General features: G+C 40.8%; 1 protein-coding gene across 1 annotated transcript in view; it reads right to left on the bottom strand.

Moving 5' to 3' along the window:
- The window catches only part of shdb (Src homology 2 domain containing transforming protein D, b), a 98,081-nt gene that overhangs the window by 17,609 nt on the left and 53,626 nt on the right, over window positions 1–26,846 (bottom strand). The window contains exon 5 of the mRNA XM_061976259.2: window positions 5,664–5,838. Within this exon, the coding sequence (XP_061832243.2) occupies window positions 5,664–5,838 (175 nt within the window). The remainder of the gene's footprint in view (window positions 1–5,663; window positions 5,839–26,846) is intronic.

The raw sequence follows: 26,846 nt of genomic DNA, 5'->3' as shown, positions 1-26,846 counted from the left end.
TTATTTTGACAGTTAATGCCAGTTATCCTGTCAACCTTTCACAAGACTTCAATTTGTTCATTGAAAGTATAAACACTTTTTACAGTAAACAAATGGTAAAACAGTACTAAACAATTCCATTAAAAAAAAAAAATTGGTGTCATTATTAACTTTCTGTCCAAGCTTGTATAATCTACTGCCTTGTTCAATTGTAAAAAATATTATGTGCCTAAAATTCACATTTCTATCACAATTATCATACTGTAAACATGGTAAGCTAACTTCATTAAAATTAATAGTCCTGTCAATAGCATGGAATTACAATTCAAATGTAGTTTTTTTGTAAGCCTTTCAAAAGAATTCAAAATATGAAAAATGAATGAAAATGAATTGAAGCCATCAGACACTTGAAAAGTGGCACATCACATCTCTAATGTAATCATTTGAACTTTTCAACAGAAATAGCACTGCAAAAATATTAAGGACATACTTCTGTATTTTGGTAGTTATGCTGTCAACATTTAACAAGATTTCTTCAACTTGGACTTGAAAGCATAAATAGTATAAACACTTTTAACAGTATAACAGTACTAAACAATTCCAATAGATAACATTGGTGTCATTACCTTTTTGTGGCTAAAATCCAAAGTTTTCCACTTGTATCGCTAGCAACGGCATTAGACTTGTGTTTTTTTGTCCCAACATCGCTAATTCCTCCGTGTCCGATCGAAAAATCTTGTCTGCACAAGGTGCAATTCGCGTAGTTTTCACCCTTTTTGGAACGGGTAATTATTCCCGGATAGGCTTTTGAATATTCTTCACGGAATGACTGCAGTTTTCTTTTCGGTTTAAGACTCCTTTGCGATTTTTCTCCGGCTGATTCCATGATCGTTCGCTCGTTTGGAAACAATGGCAACTGGTGCCTCGTGCTTGGCAGCGGTGCTATAAATAGCCTCGCACATGGCATTCGGAATGGCTCGATAGGAAGTTACGGGAAGCAGTGTCGATTGTCATTGTTGTTACGCGATTTCGTGAATAAAACTTTAAAAAAAAATAATTTTTTTTTAATTAATGAAAAACCGTATTTTTTATCACTGCAACCGTAACCCGGAATAGGTTGATGAAAACCGTACTAATTACGGGAAAACCGGAGTAGTTGGCAGGTATGGAATGCATTAAAAAAACACAAACATGTTCTTCTCTTACATAGGGATTGTGAATGATAGAAAAAAAAGTCAAAATAATGCAGTTCACCTTTAACATTTAATTATAAACATACTTGAACTGGTTTGAATGTTTGATCATATATTTTTGCATAATTAAACAATATTTAAGCTAACATCATTTGCGATTACATGGAGTACATAGACTATTTTCTCTCTAAAATAGAAAGAAAGACTACATTTAGTAAGAAAAGTTACAGTACAAAATGACCAAAATGGGGCCACAAACCAAATCTTAGCTGTTTAGGGCCACAAAAGGCCCCGAGCCAGCCCTGTATGGGCGTCACTAAATATTGAATTCCCAAATGTGAAATATTTCTATGTTACGCACCCACATTATAGCACTGTGCACATTTAGTATTCACCTAATGTCAAGTTTATGGCTAGCGTTATAAAAGTATTTATTCCTTCACCTTCTATTAGACAAGGTAATTAAATTAATGGCTACAAGGATGTTGATTAACGACTGAATATAAAAACCTTTTAATCTAATTAAAGTCAACAGCAATGTGACCTATGACCTCCTACTGTACACTCTTAGAAATAAAAGTGCTAAGTAGAACCATATAAGGTTCTTCGGCTCGTCCTCATAGGAGAACCCTTTTTGGCTCCAGGTAGAACCTTTTTATAAAGGTTCCACCTGGAACCCTTTTGGAGGGTTCTACCTAGAACTGTGTGTGTAAGGTTCCACCCAGAACCCCCCCATGAGAGGTTCTACAAAGAACCCACGCAGGGAGTTCCACTAAGAACCCTTTCATGTTTCAAGGGTTTCATCTAGAACCCACACAGGGAGTTCCACTAAGAACCCTTTCATGTTTCAAGGGTTTCATCTAGAACTCACACAGGGAGTTCCACTAAGAACCTTTTTGTATTTCAAGACTTTCATCTAGAACCCACACAGGGAGTTCCACTAAGAACCCTTTTGTATTTCAAGGGTTTCATCTAGAACCCACACAGGGAGTTCCACTAAGAACCCTTTCGTATTTCAAAGGTTTCATCTAGAACCCACACAGGGAGTTCCACTAAGAACCCTTTTGTATTTCAAGACTTTCATCTAGAACCCACGCAGGGAGTTCCACTAAGAACCCTTTTGTATTTCAAGGGTTTCATCTAGAACCCACACAGGGAGTTCCACTAAGAACCCTTTCGTATTTCAAGGGTTTCATCTAGAACCCACGCAGGGAGTTCCACTAAGAACCCTTTTGTATTTCAAGACTTTCATCTAGAACCCACGCAGGGAGTTCCACTAAGAACCCTTTCGTATTTCAAGGGTTCCATCTAGAACCCACACAGGGAGTTCCACTAAGAACCCTTTCGTTTGTCAAGGGTTTCATCTAGAACCCATGCAGGGAGTTCCACTAAGAACCCTTTCATGTTTCAAAGGTTTCATCTAGAACCCACACAGGGAGTTCTACTAAGAATCCTTTTGTAATTCAAGACTTTCATCTAGAACCCACACAGGGAGTTCCACTAAGAACCCTTTCGTATTTCAAGGGTTTCATCTAGAACCCACGCAGGGAGTTCCACTAAGAACCCTTTTGTATTTCAAGACTTTCATCTAGAACCCACGCAGGGAGTTCCACTAAGAACCCTTTCGTATTTCAAGGGTTTCATCTAGAACCCACACAGGGAGTTCCACTAAGAACCCTTTTGTATTTCAAGACTTTCATCTAGCACCCACGCAGGGAGTTCCACTAAGAACCCTTTTGTATTTCAAGACTTTCATCTAGAACCCACGCAGGGAGTTCCACTAAGAACCCTTTCATGTTTCAAGGGTTTCATCTAGAACCCACACAGGGAGTTCCACTAAGAACCCTTTTGTATTTCAAGACTTTCATCTAGAACCCACACAGGGAGTTCCACTAAGAACCCTTTCATGTTTCAAGGGTTTCATCTAGAACCCACACAGGGAGTTCCACTAAGAACCCTTTCGTATTTCAAGGGTTTCATCTAGAACCCACACAGGGAGTTCCACTAAGAACCCTTTTGTATTTCAAGACTTTCATCTAGAACCCACGCAAGGAGTTCCACTAAGAACCCTTTTGTATTTCAAGGGTTTCATCTAGAACCCACACAGGGAGTTCCACTAAGAACCCTTTTGTATTTCAAGGGTTTCATCTAGAACCCACACAGGGAGTTCCACTAAGAACTCTTTTGTATTTCAAGACTTTCATCTAGAACCCACGCAGGGAGTTCCACTAAGAACCCTTTCGTATTTCAAGGGTTTCATCTAGAACCCACACAGGGAGTTCCACTAAGAACCCTTTCGTAATTCAAGGGTTTCATCTAGAACCCACACAGGGAGTTCCACTAAGAACCCTTTTGTATTTCAAGACTTTCATCTAGAACCCACACAGGGAGTTCCACTAAGAACCCTTTTGTATTTCAAGACTTTCATCTAGAACCCACACAGGGAGTTCCACTAAGAACCCTTTTGTATTTCAAGGGTTTCATCTAGAACCCACACAGGGAGTTCCACTAAGAACCCTTTCGTATTTCAAGGGTTTCATCTAGAACCCACGCAGGGAGTTCCACTAAGAACCCTTTTGTATTTCAAGACTTTCATCTAGAACCCACGCAGGGAGTTCCACTAAGAACCCTTTCATGTTTCAAGGGTTTCATCTAGAACCCACACAGGGAGTTCCACTAAGAACCCTTTTGTATTTCAAGACTTTCATCCAGCACCCACGCAGGGAGTTCCACTAAGAACCCTTTTGTATTTCAAGGGTTTCATCTAGAACCTACATAGGGAGTTCCACTAAGAACCCTTTCGTATTTCAAGACTTTCATCTAGAACCCACGCAGGGAGTTCCACTAAGAACCCTTTCGTATTTCAAGGGTTTCATCTAGAACCCACACAGGGAGTTCCACTAAGAACCCTTTCATTTGTCAAGGGTTTCATCTAGAACCCATGCAGGGAGTTCCATTAAGAACCCTTTCATGTTTCAAAGGTTTCATCTAGAACCCACACAGGGAGTTCCACTAAGAACCCTTTTGTATTTCAAGACTTTCATCTAGAACCCACGCAGGGAGTTCCACTAAGAACCCTTTTGTATTTCAAGGGTTTCATCTAGAACCCACACAGGGAGTTCCACTAAGAACCCTTTCATATTTCAAGGGTTTCATCTAGAACCCACACAGGGAGTTCCACTAAGAACCCTTTTGTATTTCAAGACTTTCATCTAGAACCCACGCAGGGAGTTCCACTAAGAACCCTTTCGTATTTCAAGGGTTTCATCTAGAACCCACACAGGGAGTTCCACTAAGAACCCTTTCGTATTTCAAGGGTTTCATCTAGAACCCACACAGGGAGTTCCACTAAGAACCCTTTCGTTTGTCAAGGGTTTCATCTAGAACCCACACAGGGAGTTCCACTAAGAACCCTTTCGTATTTCAAGGGTTTCATCTAGAACCCACACAGGGAGTTCCACTAAGAACCCTTTTGTATTTCAAGACTTTCATCTAGAACCCACGCAGGGAGTTCCACTAAGAATTATTTTGTATTTCAAGGGTTTCATCTAGAACCCACACAGGGAGTTCCACTAAGAACCCTTTCGTATTTCAAGGGTTTCATCTAGAACCCACACAGGGAGTTCCACTAAGAACCCTTTTGTATTTCAAGACTTTCATCTAGAACCCACACAGGGAGTTCCACTAAGAACCCTTTTGTATTTCAAGGGTTTCATCTAGAACCCACACAGGGAGTTCCACTAAGAACCCTTTCGTTTGTCAAGGGTTTCATCTAGAACCCATGCAGGGAGTTCCACTAAGAACCCTTTCATGTTTCAAAGGTTTCATCTAGAACCCACACAGGGAGTTCCACAAAGAACTCTTTCATGTTTCAAGGGTTTCATCTAGACCTGACACAGGGGGTTCTAAAAACATCCCTTTTCAAAGGTTTTCACCGATAACCGTCTTGTCTTCTGAGGGTTCTATAAAGAACCATATTGTATTCTACAGATCAGTTTAGTTCATATTATATTGTGGTCATTTATCATGTTGACATTGAACAAACATTCAAAACATTTGAATGAGAAAAACATTTATTTAAAGATAGGCACCATTATTGGCAAATGTTATCAGGAAGTATGTCCCTGGTGACACAGGATCTTACCCATGCTTTCAACAATCCCCGAAGAACTCTTTCTTCCAAAAACGGTTCTCTGGATCAAAATAGTTCTTACTGGAACCCTTCGTGTTAGTGAGAACCCTTTTAAAACCACTTATTCAGAAAGGGGGTTTTAAAGGGTTCTCTGTATCAAAATGGTTCTTACTGGAACCATTAGCGTTACCAAGAACCCTTGAAAAACCCTTTCTTTGGGAAAGGGTTTTTCAGAAGCAAATGGTTCCAGTTAGAACCTCAGCCCTTGTAGAAGAACCCTTTTAGAACCCTTATTTCTAAGAGTGTACACTGAAAGTGATATATGGCTTTGTAGGGCGGCTATACTGTACTGTACATACACTTGCTTCTCCAGGGGCAGGGTGGGGTCCACTCTCTCCCCCACCATGGTGAGGCCCTCCTGGGGCATCCGAAACTTCACCCCCCCGCCCGCCAGCGGGCTGGACCAGGGCCCCGGTGGACGCAGGCGCTCCGTGGGCGACGAGGAGCGGTCCCACTCTGGCCCGTCAAACTGCACTGTGGGCACACATGAACAAACCCGTTAGTTACACTTTACATCAAGATAGACTTATTTGTCGATTGAAAAACAACTCCCGTATTTTTCGGACTATAAGTCGCAGTTTTTTTTTATAGTTTGGCCGGGGGTGCGACTTATACTCAGGAGCGACTTATGTGTGAAATGATTAACACATTAGCGTAAAATATCAAATAATATTATTGATCTCATTCACGTAAGACAGTGGTTCTCAAACTTTTTTTGTCATCCCCCACTTTGGACAAGGGGGAGTTTTCAAGCCCCACCTGCCCCCATCGCCCCAACAGAGCGCTAATGCCAAGCTTTAACATTTTCAAATTTATTGAACATCAAGTTGTATACATTCAAACTCAATAACATAAAATAACATCAAGTTCAATAATAAATAAAATAACTGTGCAGCTGTGGTATAACTTGCATCAAGTTCAATAATAAAGAAAATAACTTCCATCAAGTTCAATAATAAATAAAACAAACGTGTTATAACTTGCATCACGTTCAATAATAAATAAATAAAAAAGTGTTATAACTTGCATCAAGTTTAATAATAAATCAAATTAAAGTGTTATAACTGGCATCAAGTTCAATAATAAATCAAATAACTTGCATCAAGTTCAATAATAAATCAAAAAAGTGTTATAACTTGCATCAAGTTCAATAATAAATAAAACAAAATTGTTATAACTTGCCTCAAGTTCAATAATAAATCAAATAAAAGTGTTATAACTTGCATCAAGTTCAATAATAAATCAAATAACTTGCATCAAGTTCAATAATAAATCAAAAAAAGTGTTATAACTTGCATCAAGTTCAATAATAAATCAAAAAAGTGTTATAACTTGCATCAAGTTCAATAATAAATAAAACAAAAGTGTTACAACTTGCATCAGGTTCAATAATAAATCAAAAATGTGTTATAACTTGCATCAAGTTCAATAATAAATCAAATTAAAGTGTTATAACTGGCATCAAGTTCAATAATAAATCAAATAACTTGCATCAAGTTCAATAATAAATCAAAAAAGTGTTATAACTTGCATCAAGTTCAATAATAAATAAAACAAAAGTGTTATAACTTGCATCAAGTTCAATAATAAATCAAATAAAAGTGTTATAACTTGCATCAAGTTCAATAATAAATCAAATAAAAGTGTTATAACTTGCATCAAGTTCAATAATAAATCAAATAACTTGCATAAAGTTCAATAATAAATCAAAAAAAGTGTTATAACTTGCATCAAGTTCAATAATAAATCAAAAAAGTGTTATAACTTGCATCAAGTTCAATAATAAATAAAACAAAAGTGTTATAACTTGCATCAAGTTCAATAATAAATAAAACAAAAGTGTTATAACTTGCATCAAGTTCAATAATAAATCAAATAAAAGTGTTATAACTTGCATCAAGTTCAATAATAAATCAAATAACTTGCATCAAGTTCAATAATAAATAAAATAAAAGTGCCACTTTGCAATCTCTGCAAAAAAAAAAGGAGGAGCTATGCATTTGGCAAGACAGGGCAAGTGACAGCACTTTTACCCGGGAGAGCCACCTTGCTTCACTGTGAAACAGCACGGCTGTATGATCAGCTCCCATTTCTTCACACAGTGCAGAGAACAGTCGCACTTTCAGTGGTCGTGTTTTGATCAAATTTAGCGCGCTCACAACATCTGTTAAAACCTCATTGAGTTCGGGGCTGAGCTGCCTTGACGCGAGTGCTTCCCGGTGAATGACACAGTGTGTGCCCGTCACATTTTTGTTTCTCTGCAGGCGCTGGCTCTGGCTCGACGACCTTTGAGGTGCGAGTCACAAATGTATATATTTGTGTAATTGTGATCCACACATTAGCCTGCTACCCATCCGCGCGAAAGTTTGTTCCGCTTAGCCCCGCCCCCATTAGTTACTGTTGCTATGTCTGTCAAACTTTCGCTCCTACCGAGAAATATAAAGCCTACAGTAAAAATAAGTACCGGTAATTTGCATTTATTTATATAGCGGATTTCACAGACAGAATCACAAAGTGATTTACAGTGTGTATAGAAAATTAAAGCATAGTAAAAAAAATAATCTAAGAATATAATAATAAAAAAAAAAATTTAAAGTGAAATTTCCTCCCGTTCCTCGCGCCCCACCTGTCATGTCTCTATTCCCCACCAGTGGGGCGCGCCCCACACTTTGAGAAACGCTGCTTTAAGTCCTCTTAATTCCATGACACACTATCTGTATGTAATATGGCTATTCATTTGTTGCGGCTCCAGACAGATTTGTTTTTGTATTTTTGGTCCAATATGGCTCTTTCAACATTTTGGGTTGCCGACCCCTGGTAATAGGGGGCACAGACTGGGGCCGAGAAAAAAAAGTTGATAGCCGATAAGCGCGGATTCACATGTTGACACAGAAACCATAAGACTTGCAACAGCATACCTGCCAACTTTTGAAATCAGAAAAACCTAGTAGCCAGGGTCCAGGGGCCGCAGGCCCCGGTAGGTCCAGGACAAAGTCCTGGTGGGGGGTTCACCGACGCAAAATGATTGATTGCATTCAGACAGGTTAAAATGTTGCTAAAACCATCACTTTTCTATCAGTCACAGTGACTTTTCAAAACAAAAATATTACAGCAAAAATCATATGGGTTGATTGACATGTTTATTCTGTAAGCTAACTTCAATAGTTTGAAATTATTTTGACAGTTAATGCCAGTTATCCTGTCAACCTTTCACAAGACTTCAATTTGTTCATTGAAAGTATAAACACTTTTTACAGTAAACAAATGGTAAAACAGTACTAAACAATTCCATTAAAAAAAAAATTGGTGTCATTATTAACTTTCTGTCCAAGCTTGTATAATCTACTGCCTTGTTCAATTGTAAAAAATATTCTGTGCCTAAAATTCACATTTCTATCACAATTACCATACTGTAAACATGGTAAGCTAACTTCATTAAAATTAATAGTCCTGTCAATAGCATGGAATTACAATTCAAATGTAGTTTTTTTGTAAGCCTTTCAAAAGAATTCAAAATATGAAAAATTAATGAAAATGAATTGAAGCCATCAGACACTTGAAAAGTGGCACATCACATCTCTAATGTAATCATTTGAACTTTTCAACAGAAATAGCACTGCAAAAATATGAAGGACATACTTCTGTATTTTGGTAGTTATGCTGTCAACATTTAACAAGATTTCTTCAACTTGGACTTGAAAGCATAAATAGTATAAACACTTTTAACAGTATAACAGTACTAAACAATTCCAATAGATAACATTGGTGTCATTACCTTTTTGTGGCTAAAATCCAAATTTATTCTATCAGATTGATCATACTGCAAAAATGATATGGTAACTTTATGATAAGTTTACTTGAAGTGGCATAAAACACTGAAAGTGATTGTTCCTATAACCCCTTTGTTTCAAATGTTTGTTCCACTTGTGGCAGTCGGGCACCAGCATACCGTCTTTGACAACTTGAAGTGGCATAAAACACTGAAAGTGATTGTTCCTATAACCCCTTTGTTTTAAATGTTTTATGCCACTTCAAGTTGTCAAAGACGTGCTGTGAAATACAGCCGACAGGATTGCGCACCAAACACGAAGCAAGGCCAAAGTGCATGCATGGTGCAGGAGAACAAAGGACTTCTTTCATTTAAGGTTTGTGATAAACCATCAAACTCATTCGTTAAAAGGACTCTATAGTAATATAAAGCGAGTTTTTCTGGACATTATCATGCAAGAAAAGTTTATTTTTGGGACCGCGATCACCGCGTAATGATTTTTAAAGGTTGCATTACAAACATTTAACTGTCCCATGTGATCAGCCAGTGCGATTGGAAGTCCATGCTCAATTATTGCGTCCGTAAATAAAACTTCGGCATTTATCACATCCAAAGAATCTGTTTGGGCGACGAAAAACGTTGAAAGTTTTCCACTTGTATCGCTAGCAACGGCATTAGACTTGTGTTTTTTTTGTCCCAACGTGGTCTTTTACATCGCTAATTCCTCCGTGTCCGATCAAAAAATCTTGTCTGCACAAGGTGCAATTCGCGTAGTTTTCACCCTTTTTTTTTTAATTAATGAAAAACCGTATTTTTTATCACTGCAACCGTAACCCGGAATAGGTTGATGAAAACCGTACTAATTACGGGAAAACCGGAGTAGTTGGCAGGTATGCAACAGGTGGGAAGGGGGAAGGCATCCAGCCTGATGCTGCCAGCCATTAGGGGCGCTGCTCCGTTTCCCGTCATATCATGTCTATCTTGCTCATATGGATAAGTCCCACCAATTTTGGTTATTTTTCCAAGGTTTGTCTCGGTACAGTCCCTTGATTTTTCTATTTTGTATGATCCGTTTTAATCCAGTTTGTCACTCTCATTACAGCCATGTAAACAAAAGCCTTGGCCGACAAAAATGCCTACCACAATGCATTGCACAATCACATGCCTCTGTTATAGACCGTTGCTTTTGTAAACCGGGTACCGATGGAGACTACGGTGGAATAAAAGGCGCCCATTGAAACATTTACAGAATCCAGGGTTTGAGGTTCTTAACTCGCATGGTGAGAGGACTGTGCTGCTTGGTGCAATGACAGCAGGTGGTAGAGATGTTGGGTCGGGTCAGAGACTTCAGAGTGACGGCAAATGTTTGAGGTTGAGCAGGGGTGATAGAACAAATGCAAGGACCAACAGGGGGGGGTTCGTGTTCAGGGCGAGAGGTCACCTTGGTCTTTAGCAGAGGGCAGACCATGGCAGCGTGGACAACTACCTCATCTCCAATAGAGGAAGACGGGGTGATGGGGGTGTCAGGTGTGACAAATGGGAGACGGGAGTGAGAAAAGCACAGATGGCTTAAACAAAAAGCAGATCTGGGAGCGAGGCAGCGATGATTATGAGGTGAGACTCAAACCGGGTGCAAGATTTTAATGAGAGGAGGGGGCCTGGCAGGAAGTTCCCATCATGACATGAGCGTGAAGCACCAAGAACTTTGTCAATGTACTGCAGAAAGTTGCTTTATTGTGAGTGAACTGTGGTGCTGAATTCCCCCCAGAGATCAATAAAGTACTTTCTATTCTATTTATAAACACACCTTTCTGCACAACATGTACTTTTATAAGTGGCTATATTATTTTTACTAGAGATGTCCTATAAAATACTTCCTTGTGGTCTACATAACATGTAATGGTGGTTCTTTGCTCAAAATGTTGCATAGATGATGTTTTACATGTCATCTTCAAGTCACTTTCTGACAGTCGCTTCAGGATGCACCGTTTTGTGGGCGCTCTTATTTACGTGCCTCCACTTTGACAGCGTCTTCTCCCCGTCATCTTTGTTGTAGCGGTGTAGCGTGCAAGGACGGGAGTGGAAGAAGTGTCAAAAGATGGAGCTAACTGTTTTAATGACATTCAGACTTTACTTCAATCAATAACGGAGCAGCATCTCCTCATCCGTGGCTCACTAGTGCAACAACAACGCCCGAAATGTGTCGCATGAAACACCATGCCACCGGAACTCCCTAATAACTAAAGTTCTTTGGGTGAATAATGTAAAGTCACTACACCGGTATGTTTTAGTGCTTTCATGGTGAGTTTACTGACAGATATAAGTAAGAACTTTACACTACTTTATATTAGAAATGGCAACAATGGAGAATGAACGTCACATAACAAGAAGATAGAGAAAAAGAAGAAGCTTATCGACTACAGTGTTGGTACGGACTACAAAGGCGAACTGGCGCAAATGTGTAGGACTAATGCAGATCCCAAAATACAGATCAGCAGGTACAAGAAAGTAAGAAAAGTTGCTTTTACATAATATTGCGAAACAAAACGGCAGATAATATGTCCTATATTATACACACAGCATAATAATACTCCTATGTTGAAGCACAGTACAATCATCAAGCGGTGTGGCTTTATAGCTTACCAAAGTCCTACTAAAACATGTTGATAGATTTTTGAGCGCCGTGTGTAATGTTCTATATTTTCAACAGAACATATCAAATGTTGGTGTCGTTTACTTGAGTCATATTGCCATCATAGTGCAGGCTACACATATCTCTTATTTTTGACTGCCATCTACTGGTCACACTTATCATTACACCGTGTACCAAATAAAATTGCTTCGAGGTCGGTAGGCAAAACCAGAATAATTCCGTATATTAGGCGGACCGGGTTATAAGGCGCACTGTCAAGTTTTGAGGGAAAAAAAGAATTTTAAGTGTGCCTTATAGTTTGGAAAATATTTATCGGCCGATAAATGCTTTAAAATGTAATATCGGAAATTATCGGTATCGTTTTTTTTATTATCGGTATCGTTTTTAAAAAAATATAGTTTAACATATACACAAGATACACTTACAATTAGTGCACCAACCCAAAATACCTCCCTCCCCCATTTACACTCATTCACACAAAAGGGTTGTTTCTTTCTGTTATTAATATTCTGGTAGGTTCCTACATTATATATCAATATATATCAATACAGTCTGCAAGGGATACAGTCCGTAAGCACACATGATTGTGCGTGCTGCTGGTCCACTAATAGTACTAACCTTTAACACTTCATTTGACTCATTTTCATTCCTTACTAGTTTCTACGTAACTGTTTTTATATTGTTTTACTTTCTTTTTTATTAAAGAACATTTTTGAAATTTATTTATCTTATTTTATTTTTTTAAGAGGACCTTATCTTCACCATACCTGGTTGTCCAAATTAGGCATAATAATGTGTTAATTCCACGACTGCATATATCGGTATCGGTTGATATCGTATCGGTAATTAAGAGTTGGACAATATCGGAATATCGGATATCGGCAAAAAGCCATTATCGGACATCCCTAATTTTTACTTTTCTGGGCAATTGCACCAAATCAGTGCCATGTGAAGTCCCAGGAACTAAAATGTATTCATGCACAGGAAAATTAACAAAATATTGTTTATGAAGCAAAGTGTCCTACAAACTGATCTAATGGTTAAATAGTACACATTAATGGATCTCATTTTAAAGGGGTCGGGGGTTGATTCGATTTTGGGTCTGATCCGGATAGTTTCTAAGTTTGTTGGTATGCTGGCAGCCTTGCCTCCACCCACAGAGACAAAGAAAGTGGAGACTGACAAGAGTGTTCACTCTGTTTCTGTCATTCTGCTAGAGATAGCTCAAAGACTTACGGGCGGATTTTCATCCAACTTTCAGGAAATGTCAGATATGGTATAAGGAACAAGTTAATACATTTTGGGGCTGATCCGGATAATTGTCTGTCTTTCTGTTTATCAGACATATGTTAGGCCCCACAACATCCCATGTTGTGGGGCTGTCTTGGTTGACAAGACTCTGCAACATTGCGTGGACATCGGGGGCGGTACCTCTGGATTGGCAGACCGGGGTGGTGGTTCCTCTCTTTAAGAAGGGGAACCGGAGGGTGTGTTCTAACTATCGTGGGATCACACTCCTCAGCCTTCCCGGTAAGGTCTATTCAGGTGTACTGGAGAGGAGGCTACGCCGGATAGTCGAACCTCGGATTCAGGAGGAACAGTGTGGTTTTCGTCCTGGTCGTGGAACTGTGGACCAGCTCTATACTCTCGGCAGGGTCCTTGAGGGTGCATGGGAGTTTGCCCAACCAGTGTGCTTTGTGGACTTGGAGAAGGCATTCGACCGTGTACCCCGGGAAGTCCTGTGGGGAGTGCTCAGAGAGAATGGGGTAACGGACTGTCTTATTGTGGCAGTTCGCTCCCTGTATGATCAGTGTCAGAGCTTGGTCCGCATTGCCGGCAGTAAGTCGGACACGTTTCCAGTGAGGGTTGGACTCCGCCAAAGCTGCCCTTTGTCACCCATTCTGTTCATAACCTTTATGGACAGAATTTCTAGGCGCAGTCAAGGCGTTGAGGGGATCCGGTTTGGTGGCTGCAGGATTAGGTCTCTGCTATTTGCAGATGATGTGGTCCTGATGGCTTCCTCCGGCCAAGATCTTCAGCTCTCACTGGACTGGTTCGCAGCCGAGTGTGAAGCGACTGGGATGGGAATCAGCACCTCCAAGTCCGAGTCCATGGTTCTCGCCCGGAAAAGTGTGGAGTGCCATCTCCGGGTTGGGGAGGAGATCTTGCCCCAAGTGGAGGAGTTCAAGTGCCTCGGAGTCTTGTTCACGAGTGGGGGAAGAGTGGATGGTGAGATCGACAGGCGGATCGGTGCGGCGTCTTCAGTAATGCGGACATTGTATCGATCCGTTGTGGTGAAGAAGGAGCTGAGCCGGAAGGCAAAGCTCTCGATTTACCGGTCGATCTACGTTCCCATCCTCACCTATGGTCATGAGCTTTGGGTCATGACCGAAAGGACAAGATCACGGGTACAAGCGGCCGAAATGAGTTTCCTCTGCCGAGTGGCGGGGCTCTCCCTTAGAGATAGGGTGAGAAGCTCTGTCATTCGGGGGGAGCTCAAAGTAAAGCCGCTGCTCCTCCACATCGAGAGGAGCCAGATGAGGTGGTTCGGGCATCTGGTCAGGATGCCACCCGAACGCCTCCCTAGGAAGGTGTTTCGGGCACGTCCGACCGGTAGGAGGCCACGGGGAAGACCCAGGACACGCTGGGAAGACTATCTCTCCCGGCTGGCCTGGGAACGCCTCGGGATCCCCCGGGAGGAGCTGGACGAAGTGGCTGGGGAGAGGGAAGTCTGGGCTTCCCTGCTTAAGCTGCTGCCCCCGCGACCCGACCTCGGATAAGCGGAAGAAGATGGATGGATGGATGGATGGATGGATGTTAGGCCCCCGACTTGTCCAGGGTGTACACCGCCTACCGCCCGAATGCAGCTGACATAGGCTCCAGCACCCCCCGCCACCCCAAAAGGGACAAGCGGTAAAAAATGGATGGATGGATGGATGTTAGGCCCCGTATCCCAACAGTTAAAATACTCCAGATAAATAGAGCAACCCTCCCAGCTTTACAAAACAATCAATGTTTTTGAGCACCCCTAATGTTTACCTTCACAGAGGTGCTTTTTACTTGGCACTAACAGGAGCTCACCTGGACATAATCATTCATCACAGGAGGGAAAGAAGATCATTGAGAGGCGGCAATAATTACAGCTATCTGACAAAAGGTATCCACGTTGAAAAGTGGTGTGGCCATGGCAGCATCAAGAACAAAATGAGGCTTCATGGAGTAAGTGAGGGGTTGGAAAAAAAGGCCCCCAGTTCTGTCCTAGCTACATAGAGGATGGGGGGGTTTACAGGCTGAAAATAGCTCATTATCTACCGTGGCCGGCAATAATCTGTGGTCTACAAGGTCTGACAAAAGCGTACATTATGCCGTTTGGTATTTATGTGCGACACTTAGGCTAAAAAGATTACAAAAGGAAAAGAGACGTCTTTAATGAGCTAACAAATCCAGGCAAAAAAAAAACAGCCTCCCTCCAGGCTTGCTGCTTCAAAGGACATTTAAATAAGAGACCTGGCTGTGCAAACACGCTCTCTCTCTCTCCACTCCCTGGTTAATTATTGAGCGGGCAGACACACTTCGCCACTTTCTCTGGCGCTTTGTGAATTATTGATGCCTGGTGCGGCACAATGGCCCCATCTGGAGCGGGACGCACCGCCACCCAAGTCAGGACTAAAGCCTGGCCTGGCCTGCTCTGAGGTCTGAGCGAAACGTACCAAAGCAGCTCTAGAGTGTATAGACCATTGAGTAAAGAAAATAAAGTCGTTGACACATAAACATCGTTGACTGACGGGGAACATCTGGCTGCCGTTGACTTGACTGGAGTGCTGGGCCTCGTACGACCCCCCCAGACAAAGGAGACAGCCTTGTCGATACCATCATCTCCTAATTAACCAAACAGGAGCAATTGAGCAATTTGTCAACAAGAGCGTCAATAAACAACCTGAGGGTTCCTGGTTCGATTCCCACCTTCTACCAACCTCATCACGTCCGTTGTGTCCTTGAGCAAGACACTTCACCGTTGCGCAGGCCAAATTGAAGATGTTTAGCAGGCCGCACTTAGCCCGCGGGCCAAAGTTTGGACACCCCAGATCTACAGATTCAAATATTTGACTTATTTCTATTATTTTTATGACTCTTCTGGACACCCCATGCTCTATCGAGTTACCTTTCTATAAAGCGACAGGTAACTTCTCAAGCACACCTGCTGCTTTGTGTGCCTTCAAAAGGAGGAAGAGCAGACAGACGGACTCATTTGGTCCGTTAATGATGACATCATTTGGTCTGTTAATGATGACATCTGTTTTTTACCCCCCACTCGTAAAGACCCTCTGCTGGGCGCCCCTCCCCCCCCTATAAAGATCATTAACACCTTATGCCAGCACAAGAAGACAATTCCCACTTCTCACTAGTTTCCAGGCATGAATATATTCCTGCGTGCAGGGCCGGCCCGTGGCATAGGCCGTATAGGCAAATGCTAAGGGCGCCGTCCATCAGGGGGCGCCACGCCAGTGCCACAAATGTTGGAGGAAAAAAAAAAAAAAAAAAAAAGTTGGTACTATTATTTCTAAATACAAAAAATAATCCCACGTTAATTAAAATGCAAAGTAAAGCCTATTTAATAGAAATATTATTTGTTACAATATTACGCCCCCCCCCTCCCCGCACGGTGCGCCCCCTCCCTTCCCGTATCATGACTCTTTTTGGACGTCACCACATCAAAAAATCAACACAAGATGTCAAAACGGCCAAAACTGTCAGGTGCCCAGGGAAGAAAAAAGAGAAAAGAAGAGGAGGAGAAACGAGAAAAGACAGAGGTAGCAGGTAGGTAACGTTAGCCTACATGAAATTATTTGTCTGTTACAGAATGTGATAGTAACCTGGCTTTTTAGCATTAAGCTAATGTTACATGATTCGGCAATTGCTAATCAATAAATAGCTAGTTTTGTTTTAACGTCGGGTTAATACAAATGTCCCTGAGGAATGTAAGGTGGGAGTACTGTAATTACCTAACGTTACATTATTATTTTCCATAACAATTTAGCCCCCTCCAACAATATTAACCCGACGTTAAAACAAAACTAGCTATTTATTGATTAGCAATTGCCGAATCATGTAACATTAGCTTAATGCTAAAAAGCCAGCATGTGTGATGGTGTGGGGGTATATTAGTGGCCAAGACATGGGTAACTTACACATCTGTGAAGGCACCATTAATGCTGAAAGGTACATACATGTTTTGGAACAACATATGCTGCCATCCAAGCAACGTCTTTTTCATGGACGCCCCTGCTTATTTCAGCAAGACGATGCCAAGCCGCATTCTACATGTGTTACAACAGTGTGGCTTCATAGTAAAAAAAAAATGCTGGTACTAGACTGGCCTGCCTGTAGTCCAGACCTGTCTCCCATTGAAAATGTGTGGCGCAATATTAGGCATAAAATTGCAATTGGAGTCACAAAGATGTTAACGTTTGGTAAATCTTAATCTTTAACCTGTCGACCACACTGCAAAAAGTGAAATTGTTATGGAAAATAATAATGTAACGTTAGGTAATTACAGTACTCCCACCTTACATTCCTCAGGGACATTTGTATTAGATCTTTTAAGCAGGTGTTTTTTTGTTTACATTGTTTTTGCCCTCTGGTTAGCTAATGTTTGCCCTGCAGGTAATAGTCACTTTTCCACCCCTTTATATATTAGGTATAGTTGTAAGTAAAAAAAAAAAAAGGTAAAAGACAAAGCTATTCAGTTTCTTGTGAGTATATACACTTCACTGCCGATGTGGGGGCGGGGGGCGCCACCTAAAATCTTGCCTAGGGCGCCAGATTGGTGAGGGCCGGGCCTGACTGCGTGACATGCAGAAAGGGAACATTATCTCATTTTCTATTCGTGTTCCTCCTGCTCCTTTTCCTCCTGCCCTACTCTACTTCCCTCAACTCCTCCAGTGTTGGAATCAGCGAGGAGATGCCTTTTCATTAACGTCAGGCCGGAGCCAAGAGCCGGGGAGGAATAAAGGCGGCGAGAGAGAGAGGACATGTGACAAAGAGAAGTCCTTGTGAGGAGCCGCTAAATTGATGAAGAGGCTGCTCTGGTGGCCCACGGGCCCTTAACAAATCTCATTTTCCTCCATTTACTTTTTTTTTTTCTTTTTCTCTGACTGCATGTTTGTGTCCATGAACAGCCTCGCAGAAAAAAAGTACACACACACACACACACACACACACACACACACACACACACACACACACACACACACACACACACCATCTGTCAAGGTAACTCGCTTAAATGAACCTTTACTTTGTGTAAAACTCCCAATTAACTTAAACGTGCACTTTAGAGACACTGTATGGACAAAAGTATTGGGACACATGCACTGCAAAAAAAATCAGTGTTCAAAAACAAGAAAAAAAAAAAAAAGACAAAAATTAGAGGTATTTTATTTGAACTAAGCAAAATTATCTGCCAATAGAACAAGAAAATTAGGCTTGTCAATGTCACGACTTGATCTTGGGAGTTTGCTTTTCCAGGATGCAACGGAAAGTTAAAACGGGCGAGACGGGAATTAAGGTACATGGCGGGTTTTAATATATCAATTTAATATATAAAAAAAAAAGGGATAAATGAAAGCGCGCACAGTGGCGGATAATAAACTATGAAACCAAAAGACTATAGCAAAAAGTACAAATGAAAAGCACGCACAGTGGCGGAGAATAAACTATGAAAAACAAAAAGATTATCAACATGGAACAAAAACATACTTGGCATGGACAAAAAAGGAGCAGCGTGAACGATGGACATGAAAAGGAGTTAGAGGCATGAACAGAGCATAAATGTGTTGTGAGGTCGTCAGGCCGAACAACAGAAAATGAATGAACTTAAATACTATGGACATGATTAGTGAAAGCAGGTGCGTGACTCAAGACGTGAAACAGGTGCGTGACGTGACAGGTGAAAACTAATGGTTGCTATGGTGACCAGACAAGGGAGTGAAAAGACAGAAACTAAACAAAACATGACTTAAAACAAAACATGATAATACAGACATGACAGTCAAGACTTTACAAAACAAGTAAAATTAAAACTCTGTTCTGTTATTTTATACACAAGGGTTCAATCTCTCTCCTGTGTTAGTTTGAAGCCGAAACGACAAACGCGCTCAGAGGAGATAGTTTTTGAAGGAAGGTGACCGGTTTTTACAAAAAATTTGTTTTGAAGGGGGAATAGCAAACTTCCTGTTGATTTTTGCTGGGGGTTGTCAATTTATGAAATGTAGGTCTAAGTGAGACCTACATAGAAGTTTTTGTTTCATGTCTCTCCGACCTTCCCGGTGGGAGTTACAGGCAGTTTTGTCATTTTTTTTCTTCCGAGGAGCAGTTTTTTCTGCGTTTAAAAAAAAAATTGCGGTAGAGCACAATTTTTTGATTTGGGGTTAGGTTTTTTCATTAGATCGCAATTTTAGCCAGTCCTGATGTGTGTGTTGAGTTTGGTGAGTTTTGAAGCATGTTAAGGGGGTCAAATTAAAGCTCAAAAAAGGCAAAAGTGACTGATTTTACTACAATTTAGTGTTGAAGGGGGAATAGCAAACTTCCTGTAGATTTTTGGCCGAGGAAATTAATTAATAAAATTTAAGTCTAAGTGAGACCTACATAGAGGTTTTTGTTTCATGTCTCTACGACATTCGTACTGGGAGTTAGAAAAAGTTTACTTTGTAGGGGGCGCTAGAGCGCAATTTTGAGTTTTCGGGTTTGGTATTTTTACCAAAGAGTTTTGTTCGAGTTTATTTATGTGTGCGTCAAATTTGGTGAGTTTTGAAGCATGTTAAGGGGTCAAAGTAGTGCGCAAAGCTGCGGAATAAGAAAGAATAATAATAATAATAAAACCTTAGAAATTCAATAGGTCCTTATGTCCCATTGCATAAGGACTCCCTGTGGGAGTCCTTTTGCAATGGGCCATGCGGGCCCTAATTAAAACTCTGTTCTGTTATTTTATACACAAGGGTTTAATCTCTCTCCTGTGTTAGTTTGAAGCCGAAACGACAAACGTGCTCAGAGGAGATAGTTTTTGAAGGAAGGTGACCGGTTTTTACAAAAAATTTGTTTTGAAGGGGGAATAGCAAACTTCCTGTTGATTTTTGCTGGGGGTTGTCAATTTATGAAATGTAGGTCTAAGTGAGACCTACATAGAAGTTTTTGTTTCATGTCTCTCCGACCTTCCCGGTGGGAGTTACAGGCAGTTTTGTCATTTTTTTCTTCCGAGGAGCAGTTTTTTCTCCGTTTTATTCAAAAAATTGCTCTAGAGCGCAATTTTTAAATTTGGGGTTAGGTTTTTTTATTAGATCGCAATTTTTGCCAGTCCTGATGTGTGTGTTCAGTTTGGTGAGTTTTGAAGCATGTTAAGGGGGTCAAATTACAACTCAAAGAGGCAAAAGTGACTGTTTTTAGTACTTTTTAGTCTTGAAGGGGGAATTGCCAACTTCCTGTTGATTTTTGCCCGAGGATGTACAATTATGAAAGGTAGGTGTAAGTCAGACCTACATAGAGGTTTCTGTTTCATGTCTCTCCGACCTTCCTAGTGGGAGTTACAGGCAGTCTAGTTTTTTTTTTTCTTAGGGGGCGCTAGAGCGCAATTTTGAGTTTTGTGGTTCGTTTTTTTTAAAAAAAGGCAATTTTCGCAGGTCCTGATGTGTGGGTCAAATATGGTGAGTTTTGAAGCATGTTAAGTGGGTCAAATTACAGTTTAATGTGGCGGCGGAAGAATAAAGAATAACAAGGGTTTAATCTCTCTCCTGTGTTAGTTTGAAGCCGAAACAACAAATGCGCTCAGAGGAGTTCGTTTTTGAAGGAAGGTGACCGGTTTTTACAAAAAATTTGTTTTGAAGGGGGAATTGCAAACTTCCTGTTGATTTTTGCTGGGGGTTGTCAATTTATGAAATGTAGGTCTAAGTGAGACCTACATAGAAGTTTTTGTTTCATGTCTCTCCGACCTTCCCGGTGGGTGTTACAGGCAGTTTTGTCATTTTTTTTCTTCCGAGGAGCAGTTTTTTCTCCGTTTTATTAAAAAAATTGCTCTAGAGCGCAATTTTTAAATTTGGGGTTAGGTTTTTTTTATTAGATCGCAATTTTTGCCAGTCCTGATGTGTGCGTTCAGTTCGGTGAGTTTTGAAGCATGTTAAGGGGGTCAAATTACAACTCAAAGAGGCAAAAGTGACTGTTTTTAGTACTTTTTAGTCTTGAAGGGGGAATTGCCAACTTCCTGTTGATTTTTGCCCGAGGATGTACAATTATGAAAGGTAGGTGTAAGTCAGACCTACATAGAGGTTTTTGTTTCATGTCTCTCCGACCTTCCTAGTGGGAGTTACAGGCAGTCTAGTTTTTTTTTTTCTTAGGGGGCGCTAGAGCGCAATTTTGAGTTTTGTGGTTCGTTTTTTTTTTAAAAAGGCAATTTTCGCAGGTCCTGATGTGTGGGTCAAATATGGTGAGTTTTGAAGCATGTTAAGTGGGTCAAATTACAGTTTAATGTGGCGGCGGAAGAATAAAGAATAATAAAACCTTACAAATACAATAGGTCCTTATGTCCCATTGCATAAGGACTCCCAAGGGAGTCCTTATGCAATGGGACATGCGGGCCCTAATTAAAACTCTGTTCTGTTATTTTATACACAAGGGTTCAATCTCTCTCCTGTGTTAGTTTGAAGCCAAAACGACAAACGCGCTCAGAGGAGATAGTTTTTGAAGGAAGGTGACCGGTTTTTACAAAAAATTTGTTTTGAAGGGGGAATAGCAAACTTCCTGTTGATTTTTGCTGGGGGTTGTCGATTTATGAAATGTAGGTCTAAGTGAGACCTACATAGAGGTTTTTGTTTCATGTCTCTCCGACCTTCCCGGTGGGAGTTACAGGCAGTTTTGTCATTTTTTTCTTCCGAGGTGCAGTTTTTTTCTCCGTTTTATTCAAAAAATTGCTCTAGAGCGCAATTTTTAAATTTGGGGTTAGGTTTTTTTATTAGATCGCAATTTCTGGCAGTTCTGATGTGTGCGTTCAGTTTGGTGGGTTTTGAAGCATGTTAAGGGGGTCAAATTACAACTCAAAGAGGCAAAAGTGACTGTTTTTAGTACTTTTTAGTCTTGAAGGGGGAATTGCCAACTTCCTGTTGATTTTTGCCCGAAGATGTACAATTATGAAAGGTAGGTGTAAGTCAGACCTACATAGAGGTTTTTGTTTCATGTCTCTCCGACCTTCCTAGTGGGAGTTACAGGCAGTCTAGTTTTTTTTTTCTTAGGGGGCGCTAGAGCGCAATTTTGAGTTTTGTGGTTCGGTTTTTTTTAAAAAGGCAATTTTCGCAGGTCCTGATGTGTGGGTAAAATATGGTGAGTTTTGAAGCATGTTAAGTGGGTCAAATTACAGTTCAATGTGGCGGCGGAAGAATAAAGAATAATAAAACCTTACAAATACAATAGGTCCTTATGTCCCATTGCATAAGGACTCCCTTTGGGAGTCCTTATGCAATGGGACATGCGGGCCCTAATTAAAACTCTGTTCTGTTATTTTATACACAAGGGTTTAATCTCTCTCCTGTGTTAGTTTGAAGCCGAAACGACAAACGCGCTCAGAGGAGATAGTTTTTGAAGGAAGGTGACCGGTTTTTACAAAAAATGTGTTTTGAAGGGGGAATAGCAAACTTCCTGTTGATTTTTGCTGGGGGTTGTCAATTTATGAAATGTAGGTCTAAGTGAGACCTACATAAAGGTTTTTGTTTCATGTCTCTCCCACCTTCCCGGTGGGAGTTACAGGCAGTTTTGTCATTTTTTTCGTCCGAGGAGCAGTTTTTTCTCCGTTTTATTCAAAAAATTGCTCTAGAGCGCAATTTTTAAATTTGGGCTTAGGTTTTTTTATTAGATCGCAATTTTTGCCAGTCCTGATGTGTGCGTTCAGTTTGGTGAGTTTTGAAGCATGTTAAGGGGGTCAAATTACAGCTCAAAGAGGCAAAAGTGACTGTTTTTAGTACTTTTTAGTCTTGAAGGGGGAATTGCCAACTTCCTGTTCATTGCTATTTTTATGTTTTTGTGTATTATTTGTTGCCGTCATCATTAAAAAAACAGGTTACTCATCAGTTACCGTATTTTCCGCACCATAAGGCGCCCTGGGTTATAAGCCGCGCCTTCAATGAACGGCATATTTCAAAACTTTGTCCACCTATAAGCCGCCCCGTGTTGTAAGCCGCATCTAACTGCGCTAAAGGAATGTCAAAAAAACAGTCAGATAGGTCAGTCAAACTTTAATAATATATTAAAAACCAGCGTTCTAACAACTCTGTTCACTCCCAAAATGTACGCAAATGTGCAATCACAAACATACGTATATCAACATGGACGGAGCTGCGTGAAAAAAGCCACCCGGCCTCTTCGCGTAAACTTAAACTTCCCTTAACCACTCGCTCATCTTTTCTTCATCCATCCCTTCGAGTTAGCTTTTATGATGACGCCGGCTGGAAAGGTCTCTTTTGGCAAGGTCTTCCTTTTGAATATCACCATGGGTGGAAGTTTCTGGCCATTAGCATGGCAAGCTAGAACCACAGTGAAGGATGACTTCTCATTCCCTGTGGTGCGAATATTCACCGTACGTGCTCCCGTTGTATCCACAGTGCGGTTCACAGGAATATCAAAAGTCAGTGGAACCTCGTCCATGTTGATAATGTTCTCTGGCCGGATCTTTTTTTCAGCTATCTTGTTTTTACAATATGCACGGAAAGTAGCCAGCTTTTCTTGAAAGTCTTTAGGCAGTTGCTGTAAAATAGTAATCCGTGTGCGGATGGAGAGATTGCGTCTTTTCATGAACCGGAAACCTGTCGCTTAGTAGGAGCCATTTTGTGGTCTTTACAGATGTAAACACACAAAGGAAATGAAACGTACGGTGATATCCGCGCGCTTTTTCTTCTTCTACGCGGGCGGGTGGTTGCTTACAGTAGAAGAAGAAGCTCTTCCTGTTCTATGGGGGCGGGTGCTTACCTTGGCGGTTGCTTGCGTAGAAGAAGAAGCGCTTCCTGTTCTACCGGGAAAAAAGATGGCGGCTGTTTACCGAAGTTGCGAGACCGAAACTTTATGAAAATGAATCTTAATATTTATCCATATATAAAGCGCACCGGGTTATAAGGCGCACTGTCAGCTTTTGAGAAAATTTGTGGTTTTTAGGTGCGCCTTATAGTGCGGAAAATACGGTACTCAGTACTTGAGTAGTTTTTTTACAACATACTTTTTACTCAAGTAAATATTTGGGTGACTACTCCTTACTTTTACTTGAGTAATAAATCTCTAAAGTAACAGTACTCTTACTTGAGTACAATTTCTGGCTACTCTACCCACCTCGGACTCAAAGACATTTGGACCTGCCTGTCTGTCCCCTGTTGCCGTCTAATGAGCATGGACCGGAGCAGGAACATAACACTGTAATAATGGTAAGTGGCAACATTATTCCTTCACCTCCCACATGGTGTGTTCCGCAGACAAGCTCTGTACAGGACTGCAAAATAAAAATAAAAAATGCAATAAAAAAGTTGAATGTGTTCATTAGGTGTAGTCGTCAGAGGGCTAACGAGACACGGTGCCTTTAATTATCTGACTGAGCGGCTGCAGGGTCCATGTCGTCTGTGGACTTGTGTGCCGCTCATTGAGCCGGCCAAGTCAGGGGCGACTGGCGACAGCTTCTAAAAGACTTTTCAGTAAAAGCCAGCGGGCCGAGAGGGCCGTCAACGCCGCAGCTCCCTCGGGTGATGCCAGACTCACACAAATGGCCAAAGTGGAAGATGTCCAAGTTAATGGAAACGAGGGGGGGAAGTACTGATTTTATCTCAAGAGAGTGTGGCTTGCTCGGAGGGGCTGAACGATTACTTCTCTCACTACAAACTTTTATCGCTTCTGAGATATTGGGCAGTTAAAAGCGACGGCAAAGAAAGAGGAAAGCAATGATCTAGCAATGATGTCATTGTCATGTCTGTGTAATCATGTTTTGTTTTAAGTCATGTTTTGTTTAGTTATAGGACCCTTTAGTTTCTGTCTTTTCACTCCCTTGTCTTGTTTCCATGATTAGTTTCACCTGTTCCACGTTTGGACTCATTGTGCACTCTTGATTGTCACCATAGCAACCCATTAGTTTTCACCTGTCACGTCACGCACCTGTTTCACGTCTTGAGTCACGCACCTGTTTTCGTGAATCATGTCTGTAGTATTTAAATTCAGTGTTTTTCAGTTTGTCTTTCTGACGACCTCACCACATGTATGCTCTGCAGAGGTGGGTAGAGTAGCCAGAAATTGTACTCAAGTAAGAGTACTGTTACTTTAGAGATTTATTACTCAAGTAAAAGTAAGGAGTAGTCACCCAAATATTTACTTGAGTAAAAGTAAAAAGTATGTTGTGAAAAAACTACTCAAGTACTGAGTAACTGATGAGTAACATACACACTCATATCATATATATATATATATATATATATATATATATATATATATATATATATATACATACATACATACATATACATTGATATATACAGTATATAATTTATATGTATTTATTTTGCTGTTTTTGTTTACATGTTAAAGGTGTTTTAATGAATATACATGCATGTTTAACACATATAGATTCCTTTCTTTCATGAAGACAAGAATATAAGTTGGTGTATTACCTGATTCTGATGACTTGCGTTGATTGTAATCAGACAGTAGTGATGATAACGTCCACGTTTTCAAATGGAGGAGAAGAAAAGTTCCTCCTTTCTGTCTAATACCACATGAAAGTGGTTGGTTTTTGGCATCTTATTTGTCCAGCTTCCATATTCGTTTTTATACACTTTACAAGAAATACATTGGCGGCAAACTCCATCGCTTGCTAGCTTGTTTGCGCTGGCTTTCGGAGACTCTTGTTTTGAAAGCGCAGGCGCGATGGGGCGGCACTTTTATTGTGAAGACAGGAACTGTGCAGTCAGTCTTTAGGCTTTTGACGGGATGTACGGTTGAAATAAAAAAGGGTATTTTTTCCTTCACACTTTTGATTGATTGATTGGAACTTGTATTAGTAGATTGCACAGTACAGTACATATTCCGTACAATTGACCACTAAATGGTAACACCCCAATAAGTTTTTCACACTTGTTTAAGTCAGGTCATGTGACCGCCTGGCTCTGTTTGATTGGTCCAACGTCACCAGTGACTGCATCTGATTGGTGGAACGGAGTGAACGTCACCAGTGACTGTATTTGTTGAAACGCAGGCACTATGAAGGTCTGTCTGACAGACCAAAACAAACAAAGCGTGCATTAACAGATCAATAAAAATTAGTAGCGAGCTGAATGTAGATAAAAGTAGCGGAGTAAAAGTAGCGTTTCTTCTCTATAAATATACTCAAGTAAAAGTAAAAGTATGTTGCATTAAAACTACTCTTAGAAGTACAATTTACCGTATTTTCCGCACTATTAGCCGCACCTAAAAACCACAAATTTACTCAAAAGCTGACAGTGCGCCTTATAACCCGGTGCGCTTTATATATGGATTAATATTAAGATTCATTTTCATAAAGTTTCGGTCTCGCAACTACGGTAAACAGCCGCCATCTTTTTTCCCTGTAGAAGAGGAAGTGCTTCTTCTTCTACGCAAGCAACCGCCAAGGTAAGCACCCGCCCCCATAGAACAGGAAGCGCTTCTTCTTCTACTGTAAGCAACCACCCGCCCGCGTAGAAGAAGAAGAAGAAGCGCGCGGATATTACGTTTCATTTCCTTTGTGTGTTTACATCTGTAAAGACCACAAAATGGCTCCTACTAAGCGACAGGTTTCCGGTTCATGAAAAGACGCAATCTCTCCATCCGCACACGGACTACTATTTCACAGCAACTGCCTAAAGACTTTCAAGAAAAGCTGGCTACTTTCCGTGCATATTGTAAAAACAAGATAGCTGAAAAAAAGATCCGGCCAGAGAACATTATCAACATGGACGAGGTTCCACTGACTTTTGATATTCCTGTGAACCGCACTGTGGATACAACGGGAGCACGTACGGTGAATATTCGCACCAC

The sequence above is a fragment of the Nerophis lumbriciformis genome, linkage group LG14, assembly GCF_033978685.3.
Source record: "Nerophis lumbriciformis linkage group LG14, RoL_Nlum_v2.1, whole genome shotgun sequence".
NCBI classification, from domain to species: domain Eukaryota; kingdom Metazoa; phylum Chordata; class Actinopteri; order Syngnathiformes; family Syngnathidae; genus Nerophis; species Nerophis lumbriciformis.
The sequence above is the reverse complement of the archived record's forward strand: the minus strand, read 5'-3'. Positions and strand labels throughout refer to the sequence as shown.